The sequence below is a fragment of the Lethenteron reissneri genome, chromosome 50, assembly GCF_015708825.2.
Source record: "Lethenteron reissneri isolate LAM-NWPU_2019-01 chromosome 50, ASM1570882v1, whole genome shotgun sequence".
NCBI lineage: Eukaryota > Metazoa > Chordata > Hyperoartia > Petromyzontiformes > Petromyzontidae > Lethenteron > Lethenteron reissneri.
The window spans coordinates 678,204-702,097 of record NC_083828.1 but is presented as its reverse complement, the minus strand read 5'-3'; the positions used below and the strand labels follow the sequence as shown (position 1 = coordinate 702,097).

The 23,894-nt window shown below is 46.9% G+C and overlaps 1 protein-coding gene across 2 annotated transcripts; it reads right to left on the bottom strand.

Annotated features, from left to right (window-relative positions):
• Nucleotides 1-4,143: 4,143 nt before the first annotated feature.
• Nucleotides 4,144-23,223, bottom strand: LOC133355250 (procathepsin L-like). Of its 2 annotated transcripts, XM_061572634.1 has the most exons (9): nt 23,014-23,223; nt 19,327-19,559; nt 18,245-18,394; nt 13,818-13,940; nt 12,673-12,834; nt 9,556-9,780; nt 8,297-8,465; nt 6,353-6,470; nt 4,144-5,530 (listed from the first exon to the last, which is right to left on the bottom strand). In XM_061572634.1, exons 3-9 carry the CDS (start codon nt 18,389-18,391, stop codon nt 5,431-5,433), a joined length of 1,044 nt encoding a protein of 347 aa, XP_061428618.1. In that variant the 5' UTR covers nt 18,392-18,394; nt 19,327-19,559; nt 23,014-23,223; the 3' UTR covers nt 4,144-5,430. The 2 variants fall into 2 exon arrangements, with proteins under 2 accessions (XP_061428618.1, XP_061428617.1); XM_061572633.1 differs by lacking the exon at nt 19,327-19,559 and having other exon boundaries at nt 23,014-23,222.
• Between the last annotated feature and the right edge of the window lie 671 nt (nt 23,224-23,894).

Below are 23,894 nucleotides of genomic sequence, written 5' to 3'. Positions count from 1 at the left end.
TCCCAATCGCGAGCACCACCAAAATCATGATAATCGGTCAAGTCATTTATTATTATTATTCACTTCTACGGAGTGGCACAATTCACAACATGTATCATCAGAATGCTTACAAGCCAAACAATTATAAACAAATCAGAATTTAAATATGAGTCTCAAAACATTTTTTTTCTTATTCCACACAATCGTCAAAACACCGTGGCCTTAAAATGGAAAAATGTCTCTAATAGGCGATGTTTTGTTGTCAAGGGCCCTTCATCGAATGACTGGCTCATCGTACCCAGCACCCAGGGCTGTCCTGGCTGTCCAGCCTCTCATTCGTTCAGGCTCTCACCTAACCTGGATATAACCTGGTTCAGGCTCTCACCTAACCTGGATCTAACCTGGTTCAGGCTCTCACCTAACCTGGATCTAACCTGGTTCAGGCTCTCACCTAACCTGGATCTAACCTGGTTCAGGCTCTCACCTAACCTGGATCTAACCTGGTTCAGGCTCTCACCTAACCTGGATCTAACCTGGTTCAGGCTCTCACCTAACCTGGATCTAACCTGGTTCAGGCTCTCACCTAACCTGGATCTAACCTGGTTCAGGCTCTCACCTAACCTGGATCTAACCTGGTTCAGGCTCTCACCTAACCTGGATCTAACCTGGTTCAGGCTCTCACCTAACCTGGTTCAGGCTCTCACCTAACCTGGATCTAACCTGGTTCAGGCTCTCACTTAACCTGGATCTAACCTGGTTCAGGCTCTCACCTAACCTGGATCTAACCTGGTTCAGGCTCTCACCTAACCTGGATCTAACCTGGTTCAGGCTCTCACCTAACCTGGATATAACCTGGTTCAGGCTCTCACCTAACCTGGATCTAACCTGGTTCAGGCTATCACCTAACTTGGATCTAACCTGGTTCAGGCTCTCACCAGGTGAGGCTCTACTTTTGGAACTCGCTGACCCGTCCATAGTGGACATCTGTGAAAAAGAGCTTCATAGCTCATCGGATTCCTCCAGCCTAAATAAAGATTCCCATTCTAAGTTGTCCAGGCTCTCACCTGTCCATGCTCTCACCCGTTCAGGCTATCGATCACCTGTTCAGGATCGAACCTGGCTCAGGCTCTCACCTGTCCAGGCTCTCGTCTGTTCAGGCTCTCACCTGTAGAGGTTTGCGTACGAGGGACCTTGATCTTTGGCCCCGCACCTCCGAGTTTTCGATCGAACATTGCGTCCGATTCACTCAATGTTTGCGCGTTGTGAATTGTGATGATGCTTATTATTCACGGCATTTCATATTAAAATACATCAGCTTAGACCACATGATTTAAATCTCAGACAAATGTTGGGCTTGAGTGCAGATTTACAACGTTAAATGGAGAGATGCTCCCCTCTCTTTCTTGCTCTCTCTTTGCCTCTCCGACTCATCCGACGAGGTGAAGGGGGGCCCGGAGGGTCGGAGCCACAAATGCAGCGACTCGCGTCGGGTGAAGGACCTTGTGCAGTTTTATCTCCGACGACACGGATCCTCGACTTGCAAGGATAACGGCGCGGTTGGCTGCCACCGCTTGAGAGAAGCAACAGCGGCAGCCTGCGGCGCGGACACGATCACGGGCGCGCGCCTGAGAGCGCAGCAGCGCGCAACTCAACAATGCGGAGGCAGTCGGCTGGTTTTTGTCTATGGGTCTCGGACGCTGCGTTCCGCTGGCCATTTCAACGACCCACTGAGCGCTGCTCTCAGTCGCGACCGCATTGCTGCAACTCACAGCTCGTACCGTCTGCTCATACGTGAGCTCTGTCCATCCATCAGTCTGTCTGCAATGGGCGTGTGGTGGCAGGTGATGGGGTGGCTAGGAGATGTTATCTCCCGCACCAGGTATGCAGGAGGCCGTGGGTTCGATCCCGACCCTGTATATTTGGAGTTTGCGTGTCTTTCTCCCCGTGGTCATGTGGATTTTTCTTCGGGTCCTACGGTTTCCCCTGCACATTTAGACTCGTCACGCGTTCAGAGTATTTGGCTCCAATACATTTCCACATGAAAAGCCACTTCGTGCCCAGGTCGCTTCTGAAAAAGAGCTAAATAGCTCAGTGAGCCTTACCTGGTAAAATACAAATAGTTGAGCTTTTAGTGTAGTTTAATATAATGATGATGGTAAAGATGACCCAGTCAGAACTAAACTGGAGAGTGAGGTTGTGTTGCTGTTAAGGACCAGGCCTCGGGCCGGGACAAAACGCAGCCACGTTGATCAGAATGTGGCCAAAGCTTCGCCACTTGTGAGAACACGCGGCGACAGGATCCACCCGTCTCGACGCGTTTCGATTGTTCTTCCTTTGTCGAAGTGGGGGGGGGGGGGATGTTGAACTCTTTCGCACCGTACGTAGCCGACCGTGCTCAGCGGAGGTCCGACAGAATGTGAGGAATACTTGACGACTAAAGGGGAGGAGGCGGTGAGGTTGTACTGAGCCACAGGTGGCCGTAGAAATCTCGGCGACGTCGCGAACGTGAAGAGGAATTGTCTTGCTGGCAATTGTTGCCAAAGACAATCCAACCCTCATTCTCTGCCTCATTCTCTCTATGGCTCTGCGTTATATATTCCGGGGTAGAAAGTTGATCCAGTCTTGAGTTGTACGTTGACAGTATTGAGATTCACTGACAAGGCTGTGGATCAGGCAGGTGATCGATTGCAGGGCTGATGGGAATTGATGACCTGTTTTCACAAACTCGCCTACGCACACTCGTGGCCCTACACACAGACTTGGGTAGATTTATTCCAGTTGTGTTGAATTGGCTGCTAACATTGTATTCATATTTTTTCATTACATGTTTTTTAAAGACAATTCTTGTTGAAAAAAACCCACAAACCTTTACTAGGTAGACGGTGCGTTCGCAAGCCCAGGCTTTTTGAAGTTGTTGTGCAAATTCCTTAATAATTCCCAGATGTCTCCGCCAGCGCCGCTTTGAAAGAGGGCGGCTCCCGGCTCCTGCGCAGCCGGCGGCGTCAGGCCGCTCATCACGTGATGTTGTTAGCAGCATGGAATGTTTGGGAAGGTGCTTGTAAACTACACTTGCAACTAAACTCGTTTTATTTGACCAGGTAAGGCCCACTGAGCTAAAAAGATAATTTTTCAGAAGTGACCTGGCCACAAATGACTGCCTAATGAAGCGTCTTATCACGTGGAAATTGACGCGATTCTAAATGTGCAAAGAAATACCGGAGGACCTGTAGAAAACACCTCGTGACCACGGGGAGAACATGCAAACTCAAAATGTACAGCAGGCGTCAGGGTCAGGGTCGAACCCACGACCTCCTGTACGACCTCCTGTACACCAGGCGAGGTAGTCAACATCTCGACACCGCATGTCGCCTGGGTTCGCGCTTCTAACCTGGCAGGCCTCCCCGGTTATCACTGTGGTGCTTTTAAACGGTCAAATAATACTGCGCCGCCGTCTGCTGAACAGTGAATGGTAAAGAACCAGCGAGGTCATTCGTCAAGAAGAGTAAAAGCCACTGCGTGCCGGCGTCACGATCCAATGCTGAGAAATGACGCTGCAAATTGCTCAATTGAGGTTACACACAGCAACATCGCCCACGACTGCGGAACTACTGCACACCGAGTGTTGTGAATCATAGCGTCTTCGTGATGATAGCCTTTCACATTAAGAATGGCTTTAATACCAAGTACAATCAATTACCATTAAATATTTAGCAGCCCACAAGGTACAATGTTCTTTATGATATCTTAATTCACTCCATTATTCATTTTCAGAGGCCGCTTGTTGTTTTAGCTCCTGTATGATGCAGAGATGGGGAGCAGTAGGTTACGCATTTAAAAGACACCTAATTGAAAGTTTAAAACATTTGTGGTGGTGTCGTGGCCTCACGGTACATGTAACTTAAATGTGTAATGTCATTACAAGTGTAATTTGTAATCGATACCTATATATTACACACCTCACAGGTAATTAGTAACGAAGTCATCGCCGAAATTACACGGCGACTCAAGCAGTCGTATCCACATGACGTCACTGGAATTGTCATTTGTAATTGTGACGTCATTCGTCATTGTGAATTTGTGTTGCTCATCTGAGCCGACGAGGATATTAAATCAGGGGGAAAATGCCAAATTGAAATGGATATAAAGACATCATGATACCAGAGCCAAGAATTTGTTTACATTTATTGATATGAAGTTGAGCATTTCACAAATGATATGTCAAAAGTAGAATACAAAATGGTAAACGTCACGTGCATGAGCTTCGATCGCAAGACAAGCAAAGCAAAGCCATCACGGAATGTGCCAGCACTCATCAGTGATGCCAAGACAAGTCAGCTGATTGTCACATCATCAGCGTGACTTTGAAACATGAATAACAGACATTAAAATCCAATACTTATGTAATATGGTGCAGATTTTAATACATTGTGTGCTGAATTAAACTAAACCAGTGGTTCTTAACCTTGACTGCAGCCTGCACCGCTTTGGTTCCCAGAAAGGGCATCTCGCACCCCCGGCGTGCACCTAAGATTGAGAACCACCGAACTAAACGATCACATTTCAATCTGAAAGTATCCCACGTGTTTGGTGCAGGAAAATAATCAAGGGATTTTAATCGGTAAAAATTCCAGCCCTTTTGTATATTCGATGCTGGATGCAAGCCATTCCCACGCTATGTCGGTCATGGGAGTTGTTTGACCATACTTCACCACGCTAGTCAGAGCAACTTGGTGAAAGGGTTAGGGACTGTTTCGGATATCACTCGCCACTGATGTTGGTGGCGGTCACCCATCGCACTCAGGTCTTCACCCCCCTCTCTCCCCACCCAGGGACGTGATGAATATAACATTCCTGCATTATCACTTTGGTTGTATTACGCTGAAATTGCCGCACAAGTGCAATTAACAAAACATCTCGACACGTTCATCCGTAACACTGTGGACTTAAAAGACAAAGTGACGTGTTGGCCAACTGCCCCTTCTGGCCAAGTGGCCCTTCGTCAGAGCACAGGGAGGCCAGGGAAGCCTCTCTCCACGCACTCTGATTTCTCTGGCCTCGCTAGTTGCTGTGAAGGGCCATTGCCTGCAATGGTGCGAATTATTTACTTTTTATTTTGAAGGCCACAGCGTCATTCACGAACGTGTCGAGTTTTTGTTTTAATTTGAACAACTTCTGCAGATATCTCCTAAACTGGCAGGATTTTCATTGAACAAGTTGCGGAATGTTTTTGTTGTATTTACTCGCGTAGCTGTGGGTCACAGTCGTGACAAAAAAGTCGACCAGGACACTTGTTAGCTGTGGCCAAGGGACAGTTTGTCTTGGAGGGAATGTTTCGGGCCTGAACAAAGGTTGATGAACAGGAGACGTAAACACGGGAATATATCGAACAATTATTTTTTTACGAGAAAGCTTTGAGGTGTTGTGCCAGGGCCGCGGGCGCTCGCCGCTAAGCTAAACCAGTGGGTAGCTGGCAGCCGACGCAATTCCACAGTTGTTTTTTCGGTCACGAGCCATTAGGATGTAACCTTCATCTCCCCAGCTGGTGCTCCAGCTGAGCGAATCACACAAGGGAGGGAGGGCGGTGGGGGTGGGTGGGGAGAGTCACATTCATTATTTGGTAAAAGCCACAAAAGCAACATCGCCCCCTAGTGGTAGGTTTGCGGGCCATTGCTGCATTTGCCCTGCGCCACACAGGGACAGCTGCCACGGGGAGTGCCCTCAGCTTGTCTACTGCAACCTCGAGATGTACCGCATGGGAGGCATGGTGTCATTCATAGTTGATGAAGATGATGTTGCGTTAATGAGCTCCTTGGCGAGATGTAGGAGAGGGCTTGGTTAAACGTATGGCAAGGTCGCAGAAAATACTTCCTATGATCTTGCCACCCATTAGCATTCAAGTCTCATTTTCAGCTCGTCGGCTCATGCACTTATGAAGATAACGTGGCTGCACTGGGATTGCATAAATGACAAATCATAAGAGGAGTCAGGCAAGGAGATATACATTCTCAATAACAAGGCTCTATGTTTGTCGCACGAAAGTCTAACCAATATTACGTTTTTGATTTCTCAGAGCTGGAATTTTAGCAAAATCAGGTACATCATCATCATCATCCCACGTGAGAAGCCAGTGCAACCACAGGCAGCTGTACCGGTGCCAACCCAGCAACTGAGCAGTGCCAGCAGAGCGCCCTCACCTCTGAGCCACCACCATTACGTGGGCCTCACCTCTAAGTGCGAGCTGGTTACAGTTGTATAATCTTACCAATTCCAAATCATCTCTTAAACATACTTCATCTAATTCACGGCAGACTAGAAACTGCAAGTTATTTGGCGACCGTTGCACACACGTCCTCCACCACAATGTAAGCCTCGCCTGTTCTTGACGATCCAGAACTTTTTCCCATTTTCTCCGCGACCCTTCAGCCCGAAGCCCACCACCAGCACCGCGTGGTCCAGCTCGGTGCTGTTACACTCCGGCTCGTAGTAAATGCCTGCGCGACAAAAACATTTCACCGCACATTGCGCTCCACTCAACGCCGACTATTTCACCTGCACCCGTTGCCGTGGCGAGGCGCATCAATATTTCAAGGCGTCTCAAGGTCGCGCTCACGTGTGCAAGTTGGAACGGTTCTCGGAATGAATGACATCGCGTTCATATGACCATGCAAAATTGAGCATGTTGTTAAAGTTGTTTGCACTCAAAAAAATAAATATATTTCCGAAACAGATCAAAAACTTCTACCTCTGCCGGATGCATTGCTGATCCCCCAGCGTGTTTTTTTTCCCGCGGATCTTTATTCATTGTTAACGTACCGATTTGGTATTCGCGCCATTATTATAGCGCGATGCTGTCACGAAGGCGCTGGTGCTTCACAGCGGTCGTTGCTGTGTGAAATTGTATCCTGACGCCGGAACACAATGCCCTACCCCCATTTTCAACAACACGTCGGGATCTTTAAATGTCCACTGCGAAGCAGTCAGCGCGTAGTATTTTATGGTTAATACATACCGCGGTCATAACCAGGGTGGCATGCCACACTTTGTCTGGGCGGTGGTGGCACGTGCCTGTAATCAGCACTGTGGAGGCAGCCGTGAGGGTTTGTGGATCGCACAAACATTGTGAAACTGCCTTCCCATGGCCGTTGAGGAGCTGGTACCCAGGAGGATGCAGTAGAGCAAAAATGTGACCTCCACCTACTTAATCTGCATGGGATAGAGTGTTTCCCCCTTGCATGCATGGGTTTTCTCTGGGTGCTCCAGTTTCCTCCTGCATGTAAAGGCTCATTACTTTGCTGATAACACCTTAATATATAGAGAACCACGGAGCTTGGGCAATTGTTGGCACCAGCTCATCGTGTGGCTGCCTTCCTGCATGTCTGTGATTCCTCCTGCCTCTGAATTATTCTCTCTCTTCGAGGGCGAGCAAGTACTGTGCTCGTTATATGTTGAAATTATTATTCAAACTCAAATGTTTGTCCCTTTTCTCAATTCTAGTACAATCGTGTTATCAGCATCTTGTGATGACAATAACTATCCGTTCAGAGCTGGAACATGACCCACAGAAGCAGATGTTGCAGAACTTCTGCTGAGGTCCTGTCACGTTCGTAAAAAATATCCACTCCCGAGGAGACATGCTGTCCCAAATGCCCTGCTGCAGAGAGAAACGTTTCATCCAAATGAAGTCAAAATCCAAATGTAATGTACATTTATTTTTGTATGCAGTTACCAAACTACTTCTGATATCTTCTCAAATTGACAGCTGTTCAAGACAGAAGGGTGCTGCACTGTCCGACCTGCTGCTCTGCCATAAGAGAGTAATGTGTTCGTCACGTGACAGTCTCACGGATATTCACATTTTCAGAGCTGGGATTTAGCCTAATGAGGTGCAGAACCAAATCCAACGTGAAATGTTTTCTTGGTGCAGTCATCGGCGACAGGGCTATTCTATTCTATTTAGGATTTATATAGCGCCGTTTCCAGGCCTGGGCGAATCAGCATCGCCACTACACCTGATACTCCGGTTGAACTTCGGGCAATCCAAGCCGGTTTCAAAACTTCACTTCTCAATGTCGCCGACTCAGCGCTTGGCCACCTCCAATGCCCACGAATCTTGCCAATGTCGGTCAGCGGTCACCTGACCGCTAGAGCTTAAAAGACTGGTGATGTGCATCGCTATATCCCACCACATCCCCACGCTTGAGACTCTAGTCAGATCACGGATGGCTCCAACTCGGCTTCCAAGCCACGAACCTGGGCAGTCCCGGCTCAGCGCCCCGATGCTTGGACCACCCGGCCGCGTTGCAGGGCGCTGGGTTACCTGACTCGTACAGCTGGAAGGACTGGTGGCCTGCGTCGATTGCGACCGACACGGGTCCCACCGAGGCCACGGCCGTGATCAGGTCCTTCTCGCTGCCCTTGCGGACGTCCACGAAGCCGGACATTTGCGCCACCATCCTCGAGGGGTCGTAGTGGCACGAATCGACATCCTGTCCGGAACGGGTGCGGAGCGACTTAAAAAAATGTGAAACACGTAGGCTTTCGCGACCAGTATTATTCATAATTAAGGTTTTTGGGTGAGATCGCTTTATTATAGATGTGTCGCAACCCTCCACCGCCGGACACGGCCAATCAGTAATAAGTGTGTCACGTTACACAACGCCAATTAGTCACTTCTTCAGCCCACCGGTGTGTTTGAACTATTCTAGCAAATCGCCCGAAGATGCGGGATGTAATTACCTGTGAAACGTTGTACTACTCAAATTCTAAATGTTGTGGATTCACTCTTCAAACACACCGGTGGGCTGAAGAAGTAACTAATAGGCGTTTTGTAACGTGACACATTTATTACTGATTGGCCGTGTTGGGTGGTGGAGGGTTGCGATTCATTTATAATAGCGCGATCTCACCCAAAAACCTTTTATTATTATTGAAAAAAGTGGGCAAAATGTAACAGGCATTGACCCTTTCCTGTTCCGAGACGTCTGCAAGTTGCAGGGTGGGTGTCCCATTCACCGCTGAACCTCGGAACGCGCAGGCGGTTCAGCGTAAATGTTATTTAGAGAGGCGTAGTGCTGCTGCTTTTAAAGACAATGTACTCACTGCAGAGAAGTGTAGCGACACGACTGCACTCTATGAATGCTGCCGCCAAACTGTGCCACACGCCCTCCAGCATGGCCTTGCGGGAGACTCGATATCGATGAAGTTATGTTTTTCTTCCGATTTTGTTCCGATGACATACACTTATGTACATGTATGTCATCGAAATGGGAAAGGGTTAAGAGGGCATGTTCACGCGTTTTTTTTAGACAGTTGTCCGCCCTTGTTCGTCGTCATCATCATTGTCTTGTCGTGATCATCATCATCGTCGTCGTCATCATCGTCATTATCACTGTCATTATGATCATCATCGTCGTCCACAACCAATCTACTGCCGGATGAAGGCCTCCCCAAGCCATTGCCATCTGCCGCAGTCTTGGGATGCAGCCAATCCATCGAGGACCTTCTGCTGGCAGCGATGCGAGCACGCAATTGCAGGGCCGCACCTCTACCTGCCAGCAAGGCTGAACGTGGTCGTACCGTGGCCGTGTAGGGGTAGTCGCTCTCCGAGTCGATGCCACCCTGATCGAGGACGTACTGGAAAGCGTCGTCCATCCAGCCGCCGCCGCAGCCCTCCGTGCCCTCGGGGCGCGAGCAGTCCAGCAGGTTTTGCTCGCTGAGCGGCACCAGCTCGCCTGAGCGGCGCTTCCACTGCCCCTCTAGCGCGCCCGTCGAACTGAAGGCCCAGCAGGAGCCGCACTGGCCCTGCGCGGACGCACGCGCGAGCAATACGCCGATGAACAACGATCGCTTCCGTCCGGTTCGGCGCTCAGGATTGGCGGCGACCGCCGTGCAGGCGTGGGGAGGCGCTTATCCAGCAGTGCATTAACACGACTGCTGTATGTGTTAAACGTACGCGGTTATTGCCGATCAATCTTTATATTATTGTCTGGTGATGCTGCCGTTTCTGCGTTCGCAGCGGGGTGCAAGCACAATTAACAACAAAGACAGAAACTTGACACATTCGTCAATAACATTGCGGCCTTAACATAAATTAAAACAATATAACATAGAAATTAATTCTTTAGTGAATGTGCTATGAAGACGGGCCATTGCACGAAGCATAACCTGTTATATTTATTTATCATATTAAGGCCACAGTGTTACCGACAACGAATGTGTTGGATTTTGTTTGTTAACAATACACGGAGTGGCGGCACACGCACACCATGGACCTCGTCCCAAAGAACAAGCTGTGCAAACAGCAAACACAGCGGAAAGCTGCACAAAAGTTTGTGCTTAGGTTGTTGTCCTTCCCCCACACCTCGGATTCGCCCTTTTGGGCTACGTACGGTGCGAAAGAAGTGAAACATATATATGTATCGCTGCACAATGCAGTTAACAAAAAAAACGCAACACATTCTTCATAGCACATGAATGGTGAATTAAGAAAGTGCTTTGTGCTAGCACACCCATTGCCAACGCAGCATCACCAAATACTTTGTACTAAACAGTGTTATCTCTCTTTCGCTCTGTGTGTGCCACAGTGATGTACAGCGTCTCATTACAAGGCCGTCTCATGAGGCTGCACGGTGGTACCATATACGCATAAACTAGTGCATGCGCAGGATGGAGGCATCCCTACACCCACGAGGGATATTTGACCATACTTCACCACGTTGGCCAATGCAGCTCAAATGAGCAATGTGGGGGTGGGTGGGGGGCTCGTGACTATCTCTACTGACAACCCTGAGCCAGTAACGGAAATTCCACATTCTCATGACAGGGGCCAGTTTGTATGCATGATGGCCACGGTTAACTTCCTGCAAACTGCTGTTTATGTTATTGACCGGGCGAGTAATGATGCATCGATTCGTCGACTCGTACGCTCGTGAAACGTGCCTCGAATTGTGTGAGCGAGAGTCAATTATTTATAATTTGTCCAAATTCTGTGCCAAAGATGTCGACGCTACATTGAAGCTCACGGAGCGAACGAGGCTGTACAAGGGAGACATAAAAGCAAACGAGATGGGAAAAAAGAGACAAAGCTAAAAACCAGAACGAATTCTTGAATCGGATGACCGCAAATTGTGATAATTCAAGTAATCACCAGCAGGTAACTTTAGCGTTTATTGTCCACCATAGCGGCTGACAAGCTGAGTTAACCCACGATCAGAATGAAATTAAAACATTTTGTTAGTTAACAAGACATAGCTACAGGCAACTACCATATCTGCTTATACATTGATTATTTTTTACGTGTTTCAGTAGTTTCTGGAACTTGAACTCTAGATTGAGGCCACACGTTTGAGGTATTTTGGGCCAGTTTTGTGCATGTGCTTTCATTTTCCTGGTACCAGTAGACAAATGGTCTGCTTATTCTCAGTAGCTTTGTTATTTCTCTGGCATTCAGCTGTGGTACTGTGCAAACAATTGGCTCCTTGTGAAGGATGGGAGCTCCAAATATAATGATGTTCCTGCTACACAGCAGCACACAACATCATTAAACCGGCTTTTGAACTTGATAGGCAAGTGTCGGGGGGGAGGGGCGTGGGGGGGGGTACGGCGATGGTGCCATCTGTGAACATTGCTTCTCCACTTCCCAGAGTCAACAACTGAGAGCGCCTCTCTGCACAGACAAGAACGTGCCAGGTCGCACAACAGGCAGATAATTATCTTCAAGTTCCAAGGTACATGCCGCTGATGGCGCTGTCGCTACATGCAATCGAAGGGCTTTGTACAGTTTAATTGGATTGCACATGGGCTCAGCCAACACTTGGAAACATAATAAGGGAGTGGGGATCGTGAAGGTCGGTGGGGGGGGGGTGTTAAGAGACGGGGAAATTTGACCCAGCCAATGATCGACGAAATCTGTCGGAGCCAATCAGTGAGCCGGAGTTGGCTGCCGTTTGTAATGAAAGTAAGGAGAGCACGAACCGCTGTCGTCATGGATCATGCTTGTGCACCGCCTACGAGGGATGTTGCCGTGGAGTAATGGTGAGCATCGCACCGGACTTGGAATCGAAGGGTTGCCGGTTCAGTCCATGGCACGGCAGTTAAACAATGGTACAAGTTTCTTTAGTTGACCCCTCCACCGCCTCTCTCCACCCGACGGTTGACCGGCAGGTGGCGTGTGGTGTGGTAAAGTCTGGGTACTTCCACCTCTTTCAAAATGTTTGGCCAGCATGGAAGAGGAGGACAACGACAAAGCCTGTGGTTGTTCTTCTGGAAGAGCGGCTGAGCTCAATGAGCCTTACCAGCAGAAATAAACGAAACAATTTATATTTTACCAGATAAAGCCCACTGAGGAATGGAGCTCTATTTTAGAAGTGACCTGGCCACAAATGATAGGTCAACAAAATGGCTTATCACGGGGACATTTATAGCAGCCAAATACTCTAAATGCATGTTGATTCTAAATGCGGAGGGAAAAAACGGGAGGACCCGGAGGAAAATCCACACGACCATGGGGAGAGAGACGTGCAAATTTCATATATACAAGCGTCAGGGTCGGGATATAACCCACAACCTAATGCATACCAGGCGGTGTACTTAACATCTCGCCACGGTAATGCTCCAAATAGTATATCATGAATAATAAAGGCGGAGTCTGAATGCATAGTTCGTGATCAACACAAGACAGAGGGTTGCACAAACCTGGTTCTTGATAGGTGTGACCAGTCCTTGGTCCCGCCAGTCCATACTTTGGGGAACTTCGTAATTCTCTGGAGCCAGGAAGGTGGATGTGTGGTGGCCTTCATGGCGTTCTCTTGAGCCTCTCCTGTAGCCGTTCATCGTCTTGCGAAATTCATCCACGGTCTGAACACACCATTGTAATCATTATGCAATATCACAGCATTGTAATCATTATGCAATATCACAGCATTGTAATCATTACGCAATATCACAGCATTGCGATCATTACACAATATCACAGCATTGTAGTCATTACGCAACAGCACAGCAATGTAATCAACACACACTAGCACATTAGAAACACCCTCCAAATAAGAGGTGCTAATTGTTCACTGTAGATTTTTTTCCAGAAATAAACCTTTTACTTTGAAAGATTAGAAAAGTGTATTCTGTTGCATCTGAGTGCTTCCTTTGGTATAACTCCTCTGCTGCCAGTTAAGAGTGTTCGGAGCACGGGCTGCACGATTGATTTGTACTCTTCATTCGAAACCCGCAGAGATCTACAAAGCTATGAAGAACCACGATTGTCTAAATGATTTCGTTCTCTTTGTTCACATGGCTCACTGTTGTCATCTCTACAGTGAGTTGTTTTTTTTTCCTTTCCCAGAGCTATGATAAAACTTACAAAAGTAATACCACGTAACGCAATATTTCAGCACGATTGTTAAACCTTGACTTTTTCATTATTTTTTCACACCGAGATTCTCAGCACCAAAGCGCCAAATCTGCCCTCTGCAGTTTCGCAATTTCATAATGCAACCTTTGCGATGTGTTTTCGCGTTGTGCCATGTACGGTTCGGCATGATGTCCGACGGTTCGCTCCACTTGCTGGCGGCTTCTCCAGGAACCAAATCGAGTAGGTCACTTTCTCTCCCGATTACACGTCACTTCCTTTTGGCCACTGCTGGTGTTGGCCGGGCCGCTCACCTTGTCCCCCTCCACAGTTCAGTTCCTGAAGAAGCTCCTGGCACGTGTAGCGCAAACGTCGGACGTCGCGCCGAACAGCACGCGGTTCGACCAAAAACAAGCCCGTCGGTGGAGAGCCACATGCAGGCAACGCAACGGCAACGCAACGGCAAACACCGACGCAGCACGCGATTCCATACCAGGTCCGCAAGGTGGTTCATGCCCAGGGTGTACGAGTGCAGGCCCATCGAATGCTCCAAGTTGTGTCTGTCGACAAATCGCATGTTTTCCTCCCATATGAGCCGCCGTTTGATGCCATCTGTCTGGAAAAGGTCACAAAGACACACACGTTGTTTATGCCGTGACAAATATATAACGACATGGAAAAATAGTAAAAAAGTCACATTTCGTTTTCTGCCAAAAACCAACGGCGTTTCATCTCCTGCTTACAGCCTTCAACCAGTGGTGGAAATTCCACATTCTTATGGAGGGGGCCGGCTTGTTAATCAACATCACTCGGAATTTGCCTTAACTTGTCAGATCTCAGAAGGTAAGCAGCGTTGAGTCCTTAAGAGAGACACTGTCTGAGTACACCAGCTGAGAGTGCATCAATGGATTCTTGAATCCATCTGTGTGGAGCTATGAGTGTTGATCTCATTAATTGCGTGCAGATGTTTTCTGGGTTCTCTGGTTATCTCCTGCAAGAAAACAAATACTGCTGTTCCTGGGGAAATAATTGGACTTATAATTGCTGTATTATCGTTGATCAATAGCACAACCACTGCAGCTTTTAACAAAGTTGTAACTCATTTTATCAATCCTGACTGATGGGCCGAGTGAAACCCCAACCATAATTTGGATTCACAACCTCCCGTTGTGAAGCAAGCACTCCAACTACTGTGCCAAGCAGCTTTTTAGAAAGAAAAATTGCTACACAGCAGAATCAGCTCAAAGTCAGTTCCTGCTCAAATGGGCTTTGAGGGAGTGGTCATTTCCTGTTTACAGCCCTCAGCCACTATGAGATCTCTTTTACCAGTGGCAAAATATAATAGTAGGTTTTTACCCTTTTAACTGGTACAAAACTGACACCTTTATTCAAGGCATCATGTTTGCAATGACCACAACACAATAGTCAAAAAAGCAAACAAAAAGAAGCAACTCTGATAAGGATGATAATATGCACTGTCCTTGAAGTTGATTGGCCCACACCCGAGACGGCTTTCTTTAGAGCCTAGTCCCCATTGGTGTAGGGCCAGATGACACCAGAAGGCGTACAACTCAAACACAGTGCAATATCAGAGTATTGAGAGCTCGGGGTAAGCATTTACACTATGAGATCTCTTTTACCAGTGGCAAAATATAATAGTAGGTTTTTACCCTTTTAACTGGTACAAAACTGACACCTTTATTCAAGGCATCATGTTTGCAATGACCACAACACAAGTAGTCAAAAAAGCAAACAAAAAGAAGCAACTCTGATAAGGATGATAATATGCACTGTCCTTGAAGTTGATTGGCCCACACCCGAGACGGCTTTCTTTAGAGCCTAGTCCCCATTGGTGTAGGGCCAGATGACACCAGAAGGCGTACAACTCAAACACAGTGCAATATCAGAGTATTGAGAGCTCGGGGTAAGCATTTACACTATGAGATCTCTTATACCAGTGGCAAAATATAATAGTAGGTTTTTACCCTTTTAACTGGTACAAAACTGACACCTTTATTCAAGGCATCATGTTTGCAATGACCACAACACAATAGTCAAAAAAGCAAACAAAAAGAAGCAACTCTGATAAGGATGATAATATGCACTGTCCTTGAAGTTGATTGGCCCACACCCGAGACGGCTTTCTTTAGAGCCTAGTCCCCATTGGTGTAGGGCCAGATGACACCAGAAGGCGTACAACTCAAACACAGTGCAATATCAGAGTATTGAGAGCTCGGGGTAAGCATTTACACTATGAGATCTCTTTTACCAGTGGCAAAATATAATAGTAGGTTTTTACCCTTTTAACTGGTACAAAACTGACACCTTTATTCAAGGCATCATGTTTGCAATGACCACAACACAAGTAGTCAAAAAAGCAAACAAAAAGAAGCAACTCTGATAAGGATGATAATATGCACTGTCCTTGAAGTTGATTGGCCCACACCCGAGACGGCTTTCTTTAGAGCCTAGTCCCCATTGGTGTAGGGCCAGATGACACCAGAAGGCGTACAACTCAAACACAGTGCAATATCAGAGTATTGAGAGCTCGGGGTAAGCATTTACACTATGAGATCTCTTTTACCAGTGGCAAAATATAATAGTAGGTTTTTACCCTTTTAACTGGTACAAAACTGACACCTTTATTCAAGGCATCATGTTTGCAATGACCACAACACAAGTAGTCTACTTGTGTTGTGGTTATTCAAGGCATCATGTTTGCAATGACCACAACACAAGTAGTCTACTTGTGTTGTGGTCATTGCAAACATGATGCCTTGAATAAAGGTGTCAGTTTTGTACCAGTTAAAAGGGTAAAAACCTACTATTATAGCCCTCAGCCAGTTGTGGAAGTTCCACATTTACATGGCAGAGGAAAGTCTACTCATCGGTGAGATGGCCCGGTAGTAGCACGTTCACCGCTTGTTGCAGACGTTTATAGTTCTACTCATACTACTATTCTTATTTTAGCAGGCAAGGCCCACTGAGCTATAGAGTAGCTTCTCATGCGGACATTTATAGCAGCCAATCCAGTAGGCCACGCCGGTTATGAGTGCGATTGCATTAACCGTAGTTATACGTGCCGACTGCTTCCATCCCCTGACATTGTGAGAAGCGAGTAAGTAGGGCCCATCGTGTGCCGGCGTCATGGTCTAAATTATCCAAATTCAAAACAGTGACCTGCAGATGACTCACTTGGCAGCACTGCACATGGCAAACTCGCCCCCCGCTACTGGCCGACCAATGCCTGCTTGCAGGCCAGGTGACGATTCACGTCGTTGTTGCTGCGCCGCACCGGGACAGCTGCCACTGGGGGTGCCCTTTAAACTGTGTTGGGATGTTGGGATGAGCTGTAATAAAAGCCGCTTATATCGCGTCGAAAGCGCTCCCGAGACGCCCCGGCGTGGAAGGAGGGTGGCTCTATCAACGGCAACAATTATTATAAAAGGGAAAACACATGGGCAGTATCTGCATTACTTGCTGCTATAAAGCAAAGCCTCCGTGCTTTAAGACGGTGTGCGAAAAATAAACAACTGCTTGACAGATGACATTCTCATTCAATTCCCACTGCGTGTAGGTGTAAAGGGAATCGCGGAAAATAAATATATATTTGTGTTTCAGTCATTGTGATTTCCTCCGCAATGTTTAATCTGTCGTGCGTAAAAAATAAAACGGCACCGCATTCTTGACATATCGCCTCGTCGGAGTCGAAGGCGAAGATGCTCCCATTGGCCACTCGGGAGATAAAGAATGTAACTGAAATATTTATCGGGGCTAATACGGTGACTCGTGCAAGCGATGGTTCTCATATATTTTCAGCTTTCATCTTGTAAATTGTGCCACACCACGATTTACTTTCCATTAAAATCCTTTAGCAAAGAGAGTTGAGCTCCATAAAATCTTTATAGGTAGTCCTAAATGTGAGTATATTGCTTAAAACGTTATTGTTGTTCATTTTACAGTCATACATTAATAAGATTTAAATACTGAGGTGAGCAGTGGCGCGATGGTTTGCGTGCCGTACTATGAACCTGGCAGCCAGAGTTCGATTCCAGGCAATGGCTAACATCAGTGGTGAGTGATATATAGTTTTGCATCCAACTAGGACCCATATCTATCAGAGATAGAGTCTTGCCTTTAGACATCTGGCAGGTCACCAGCAAGCAAGCTGATGAGACGGTGAATGTGAAAACTGCTCAGGTCTGCTTGTGTTGAACCAATGCTGCTGAATTTATGCACTCCAAAGAGACTGTGTGGCTGATGAGATGTGTAGGGAAAACTTAAATTTTTGATGTGTCGGGCCAAATACGTGGAGGCGTATTGTCTGCTTATATATACAGTATTTTTTTTACGTCATTTCGCAAATACGTTGCCAGTTTGTTAACACAGCTGCCTGGTTTGCGTTTCAAAAACCCCACACTTACGTCGCTGACAGCATCGTCCATCCTTTCTCGTATCCGCCGCTTCTCAGCCTTCCCCTCCACCTAACCCTATACATGAAGTACTTTGCGTCGCACATAGAAAAATGTACTCTACCGTAGAGTACAATATATTGTTTGTGTACAGTATTTTGGTGATTTTTATAGTGTACCGTATCTTATTGTACCCTGAATAATGTGTGTTAAAGTTTACTGTTGTAAACTCATGTTGAGTACAGTATTTTTAGTATTTTAACGTAACGTTGTGGGTACGTAATCCTTAAGCACCATGCCTCACAAGTGTGTGTTTAAGTGACATGAATGTATTTGTGGCCAAGAGTCAACGTAACAGTTTTACGTACAATTGTTTTGAATTCATTTCGATATTCGTCATCGCCTCTTTCAGGAATGCATCCCCGACGTAAACCGGGCTATTACCGTATTCAGTGTACAGAGCCACTGATCTTAGTCTCGCTGTCTTTGTCTCTGTGCGTGTTCTCACTTGTGTGTAAGCCTTCTTGAAGTAGGCCGTCCATGCCTCCCAGTGCCCATCCAGGGCAGGGTCGGGGCGAGACACAGCCAACGCGCCCACCAGCGCCACAATGCATGCCAACAGAACAGCCACGCGGCTCCAGCCTGTCCTCTGCATGGTCTGCGCGCACGGACGGACGGGGCAAGTGACGCGTGGCGTAACGCATCCCGTGATCTTCAACATATGGCAGCGCGCACAGTGTGCAGCGCTGGGCTCTGTTGGTGTTTTTCTCTGTGTGTGTTTTTCTTGGTCTCTGTTCGGTCCGTTATGCAACTCTTATTGACTCGGCCGCAGTTGTGAATCACACTTTATGCTTAGTTTGCATTTCTTGGAATCAAGTTTTGTTTTGTAAGATTACTTTGTTGTACATACGGTGTTCGACCAACAAGCTCCAGGTCGAAACACTTCTCTTTCTGCTTCTTTCTTGGCACTGCTCCACTTTGTAATATCCTTCCTTCTGTCTTTGTCTCCATGTTCTTACATCCTCGCTCAATTTAAGAATAGAATGAACTCTTGTCTATTACACCTTCAATGGTACTGTTTATTGCTGGCCACTGGGTGTTTTGGCCCTTTTCCCTTGTGGTTGGCAACGTCGATAAAAAAATACATATATCCTTGTAGAGCATAGCATGGCACAGTGGTGTAGTGGTGATCACACTGGATTCCTGGCAATGTCTAACAGCAATGGCGAGTAATGTGTAAGCCGGTCCTCCCCGTCACCAAAACACACTGACCAGCGTGGTGACTTATGGTTTACTAACCCCAATTATAAAATTAGCACTCATCACTTTTTTAAGCTGATGTTGAAAATAGATCAATTTAGTTTCCTGCCAATGTCTCTATTGATTTTAGAACAGCAAGATTCATCTGTGTGCAGAATTATGCTCGATTGTTTAATAATTTGTATATATTTCTTTATAATAGCAATTATTTTTCCAGTGTGAGCTTAACATCGTACTTTCCAGGGCCCACCCAAACCGTTATATGATATAATAATAAAATGTACTTGTACGTGGGGAGGAAACCGGAGCACCCAGAGAAAATCCACTCACGTGACAAAGCAACACTCCATCCCCCGTACAGATAGAAACAGATGGCGATTAGTCCACTTGCTGTACCGCCTTCTCCTGGTAAGCCAGGGCATGGCATCTCCTTGACGCCCACGGGAGGGGAGTTTCACTCCATCTGTGTGTGATCCACCAACCCTCGCTGCTGTCCCTACAGCGCTGGGTGCCAGGCCACGTGCAGCAGCAGCAGCAGCAGCGTCGCCACCACCACCACCCAGCTGCTCAATCCAGGAAAATACTTCAGTAATGACGTGGATGGTTATAAAAACATTTAGCGCTAAGAAGGAATTAATCCTAATTGTCTCAATCATATAATGTCTCTTCATACGAATCACAATGATGAGGTGAATGTGAGGTGAATTGTATTTATTTGAGTAAATGCAGTATATATGTTCTTTTTTAAGAAAAGTTGGTAGCACAGACAGGAGTATAGCTTCACTTGAGAGCTATGCATGCATGTTGGACTTCCTTTCTACTTCATGTAGCCAACCGTGCTAATCAGACGTGCAATGTAGCAATGAAAACCCTGTAGTAAGGTCTGGAGGTTGGGTTATCATGTGCCGGAGAGACCCCTACTCCAGAGCACTTCATTAGATGGGCAAAGCTGTGGAGGCCCAATTAAGTTTACGAGGTCTGGAACTCGAGACCAAACATGAATGAACTACCCTTACCTCCGAAAAAGTGAGCATGGATTTTTGGCCAAGCTGTGGAGGTCTGGTTAACGTTGTAAGGTCTCCATTGTCTCAGAAGAGAGGGCATCAATCCGATAATAAATAAACGAATAATACTAATACACTGGTCTGTTCATACAATGAGTCTATTGGTGGGCTACGTGAGAGGAGGAGGAGCAGAGGAGAATGGGATGGCCGAGGCACGGAGCGCAGCGAACGCCCAGAGGGTCCCTTGGAGCCGGCGGCTGCCCTGGCGTTCACGATGACCGGGTGGCGTTCACGATGACCGGGTGGCGTTCACGATGACCGGGTGGCGTTCACGATGACCGGGTGGCGTTCACGATGACCGGGTGGCGTTCACGATGACCGGGTGGCGTTCACGATGACCGGGTGGCGTTCACGATGACCGGGTGGCGTTCACGATGACCGGGTGGCGTTCACGATGACCGGGTGGCGTTCACGATGACCGGGTGGCGTTCACGATGACCGGGTGGCGTTCACGATGACCGGGTGGCGTTCACGATGACCGGGTGGCGTTCACGATGACCGGGTGGCGTTCACGATGACCGGGTGGCGTGAACGCTGCTGTCTGCGCCGTTCGAGGCACACCGTGTGCGTGACGGCTGTACATTCACCAGCACAGAAGATTCCTACATGCCTGCCGTGTCACCTTCTCAACCAAGCGTGACAGACCCGTTTGATACAGACTGAAAGCTGATTGCCTTTGTTGCGTTGTTTGCCTTCTCATACACATCATATTGTGCACTGGGCGATGCCTTATGAACCTAAATTATGAATTAAGCCATTGATTAGGTTTTTTTTCCATCTGTATAATAGTATCATGTATTCTTTGCACAGTGTCAGTTGCCTATTTGATGACTGGTGCTCTGATTTTTTTTTTATATAAGAGACTTATTCGTGTTAAAATCTGTGTGTGTGCGGTTGAACAGTGTGTCAAATCCATCCGTTACATGCGAAGTATCTAAGAATCTTGAGAATAAGATTGTTTTTTGTCGTTGTGTATAACGAATCAATCATACCATAGACAAATCAAATATTAAAATGACAGATACCTGCCAGAACTAGAATAACATTAACAGTTATGGATGATCTTTGAGGACTTAAAAAATGGGATGTAAAATTTTACATGGACTATGCATGAATATTAGAAAACTGCATATTTTGAACAACACAAGTGCCACCAAGTTATAGAAATGTTAAGGCAAAGTGAAACTGTTGCACACTGTGAAAAAACACATGGCAAAGCCCTTAATAAATAGCTGAATACAAACCGAAATATATAGTTTACGATTCATCACATATTTTATGGATGAGGCCATGTAATGATCTCGTCATATCTGATTAGCACGGTTGGGTACGTACGATGCGAAAGAGGTTCAACATACATAGAAACATATGCTGTAAGACCCTCCACCACCCAACAAATGAAATTGTCAGATTTGCTAACGTTTAGCACTGCCACTATAATTGTTTCAGCTCAGCGGTAAGCTGAAGAACAATTCTTACAACCATATTATTTTATTATGTTATTATATTATTTTATTATGTTGTATTTTTATTATTTTATTACTTTCCTTCTACGTGACTTTACCGAAAGAACCAAGAAGATTCTTACAACCAATTGCACAGGCGACGACGTTTCACTTGAAACGGAGTCGAGCATTCTCTGGCAACGTTGACGTCAGAATAACCACGTCACGTGACCTGGCTTCTTAAATCCGTGTCACGACATCACATAAACAACCAAGGAGATTTGAACTCGATATGAAATGCTGAAAATTCATTTATCAGAAATGTATTCTTATTTTTCTGCTCCGAAGATTAAAAGATGCATTTTCATGATAGACACTCGTTATGCTCCACCCTGCCACAGGATAGATATGTAATAATAGTTCAAGGTTGATACCTATCACCTATTTGTGAATACTATATGGCTTCCAATTCACATTTCATATGTTACTATCGGTTTGATTGAAACGTCTTTTTTATTCTCTATCACAGTCGAGTTCATTAATGTCCTTTGACAATCGAGTACATTAGATAGGTGGTGGTGGCGGTGATGCTGCTGCTACTGCATCGCCAACGGTACACAATTCACAAACACAAACCTTTGTCAATGGCACTGCGGCGGACTGTATATATAGTAGGCGACGTTTCGGGCAATGACCCTTCTTCAAATCACCTAGTAGATAATAAAAGTTTGGGACTGCACTTTACACCGCGTATTCTATCTAATGATTCGTCTTTGACGACTTTTTAAATGGGCATATGAATAGTTTACCGAATAGTAGCTATTAACACCCGCTTTGACAGAAGTTGATTTTACACAACACTTACACATTTATTAAAGGCAACTTTGCGGCCCGTCCCTCTGAAATAAACTCACAAACACAACTTCAGCGACTCCAATGTGGAAACCTCGAAGACGTGAACATCGCAGGGGAAACATTTCATCTGTGTGCATGCGGTTTACTCGCTGTAAAGTACAGTAATATAAACTTAGCAGGTTCACCTTGTGGCTGTAGTATTACTATCCAATCTCGATGGCATCTCTACATGCTATGAATAAGGACCACTGCCCGAAACGTCGCCTGTTACATATTCCTGTTAAGGGCCACACAGTGTTATTTACTAACCTGTCGAGTATATTTAATTATTATTATGATGAACTCTGTTGTTCACGCAAAGACTGAATCACTTTCCCCGCCAATGTCATCATCACAGGCGGCCACTGCCGCTTTCAGAAGCGCTTCAGCGGCCGTCTGGAACGCTCTCGCTTCCGATATTAGGGGTCCACTGGGAGCCATGCACTTTTAAATCTAGATTGACAAACTCGTTGCTTTAGGACTGCTTTTTGTGTTTAGTTTGTTGTCCACCCCACCCCGAACACTTCCGATTATGACGTTTGGCTACGTACGGTGCGAAATAAATTCAACGTACACGACGATCGGCCGTGAGTGTTTGAGAAGATGCACCTCACCAGACTTAGCAGATGTCTCTCTCTCGCTGTCTCGCTGTCTCTGTGTCTCTGTGTCTCGTCTCTCGTCTCGCTGCGTGTGGCAGCGAAGCTGATCACTCCCGCTGCTGCTTCTCTCGGTGGAGGCGAGCGAAGTGTGGCGGCAACTCTTCTTGAGACAACTCGTCTTGAGACAACTCGTCTTGAGACAACTCTTTCTTCTTGGCTGTTTTCTCTCAAGGAATGCGGTGGTGGGGGTGGTGGGGGTGTTGAGGGGGGGGGGGTCACGTGACGGTGTCGTCACCTCGCCCCACCACCACCGCCCGGCCCTTCACATTTGGTCCCGCGCACAAGTTGGGCCGCTCCGCTTCCTGGGCGAGCGAGCGGGAGTCGGGGGATCACATTTCCCAGCGCGCACAAGCGAGGCCACTTCCTCTGCACGTCTCGCCTTGTGCTGCTGCTGCTGCTGGCAGTGTTGCACTCGGCAAGGGCCTCCTCCTCCCCCTCCACCACCACCACCAGGACCCTTCCTTCAACACGAGGAGGAGGAGGAACAGCAGCCCACCGACGCGAACTGGCTCTGCTGTAGCAGCAAGCCCTCTCTCCACGTGGCTGCAGCAGGCCTCGGACATTGGAGTTTGGTTCCCTGAGAATTGGAATCAGAATCTTGATTTAGACTGCAGGAGGAGAAAGAAGGTGCATTGCCCGAAACGTCACTAATTATATGTCTGAGTGTGGTTTTGACGTGCTGCGTTATTTAACCGATCTACGTCACTTTACCCAAAGACCCAAACAATGTGAATTCCTGCAGTCGCGAAAGCTTTACGCCGAGATTTTACTTCCCAGTTTAAGGTTTTATAAGGGGGGCTCGCCCCTCACACCGCACCACTCCCTCTCTGTCACTG

Bases quoted from the DNA above. Each gene is read 5' to 3' on its own strand.
- LOC133355250 (XM_061572634.1), bottom strand. From the start codon at position 18,391: ATGCAGAGGACAGGCTGGAGCCGCGTGGCTGTTCTGTTGGCATGCATT. The intron at 9,781-12,672 runs GTTTGTGCAACC...GCGTCCGCGCAG, and splicing joins TCACACCTATCAAGAACCAG to GGCCAGTGCGGCTCCTGCTG. The intron at 5,531-6,352 runs GCGAGGCTTACA...TGATTCGCTCAG, and splicing joins TTCTGGATCGTCAAGAACAG to CTGGAGCACCAGCTGGGGAG.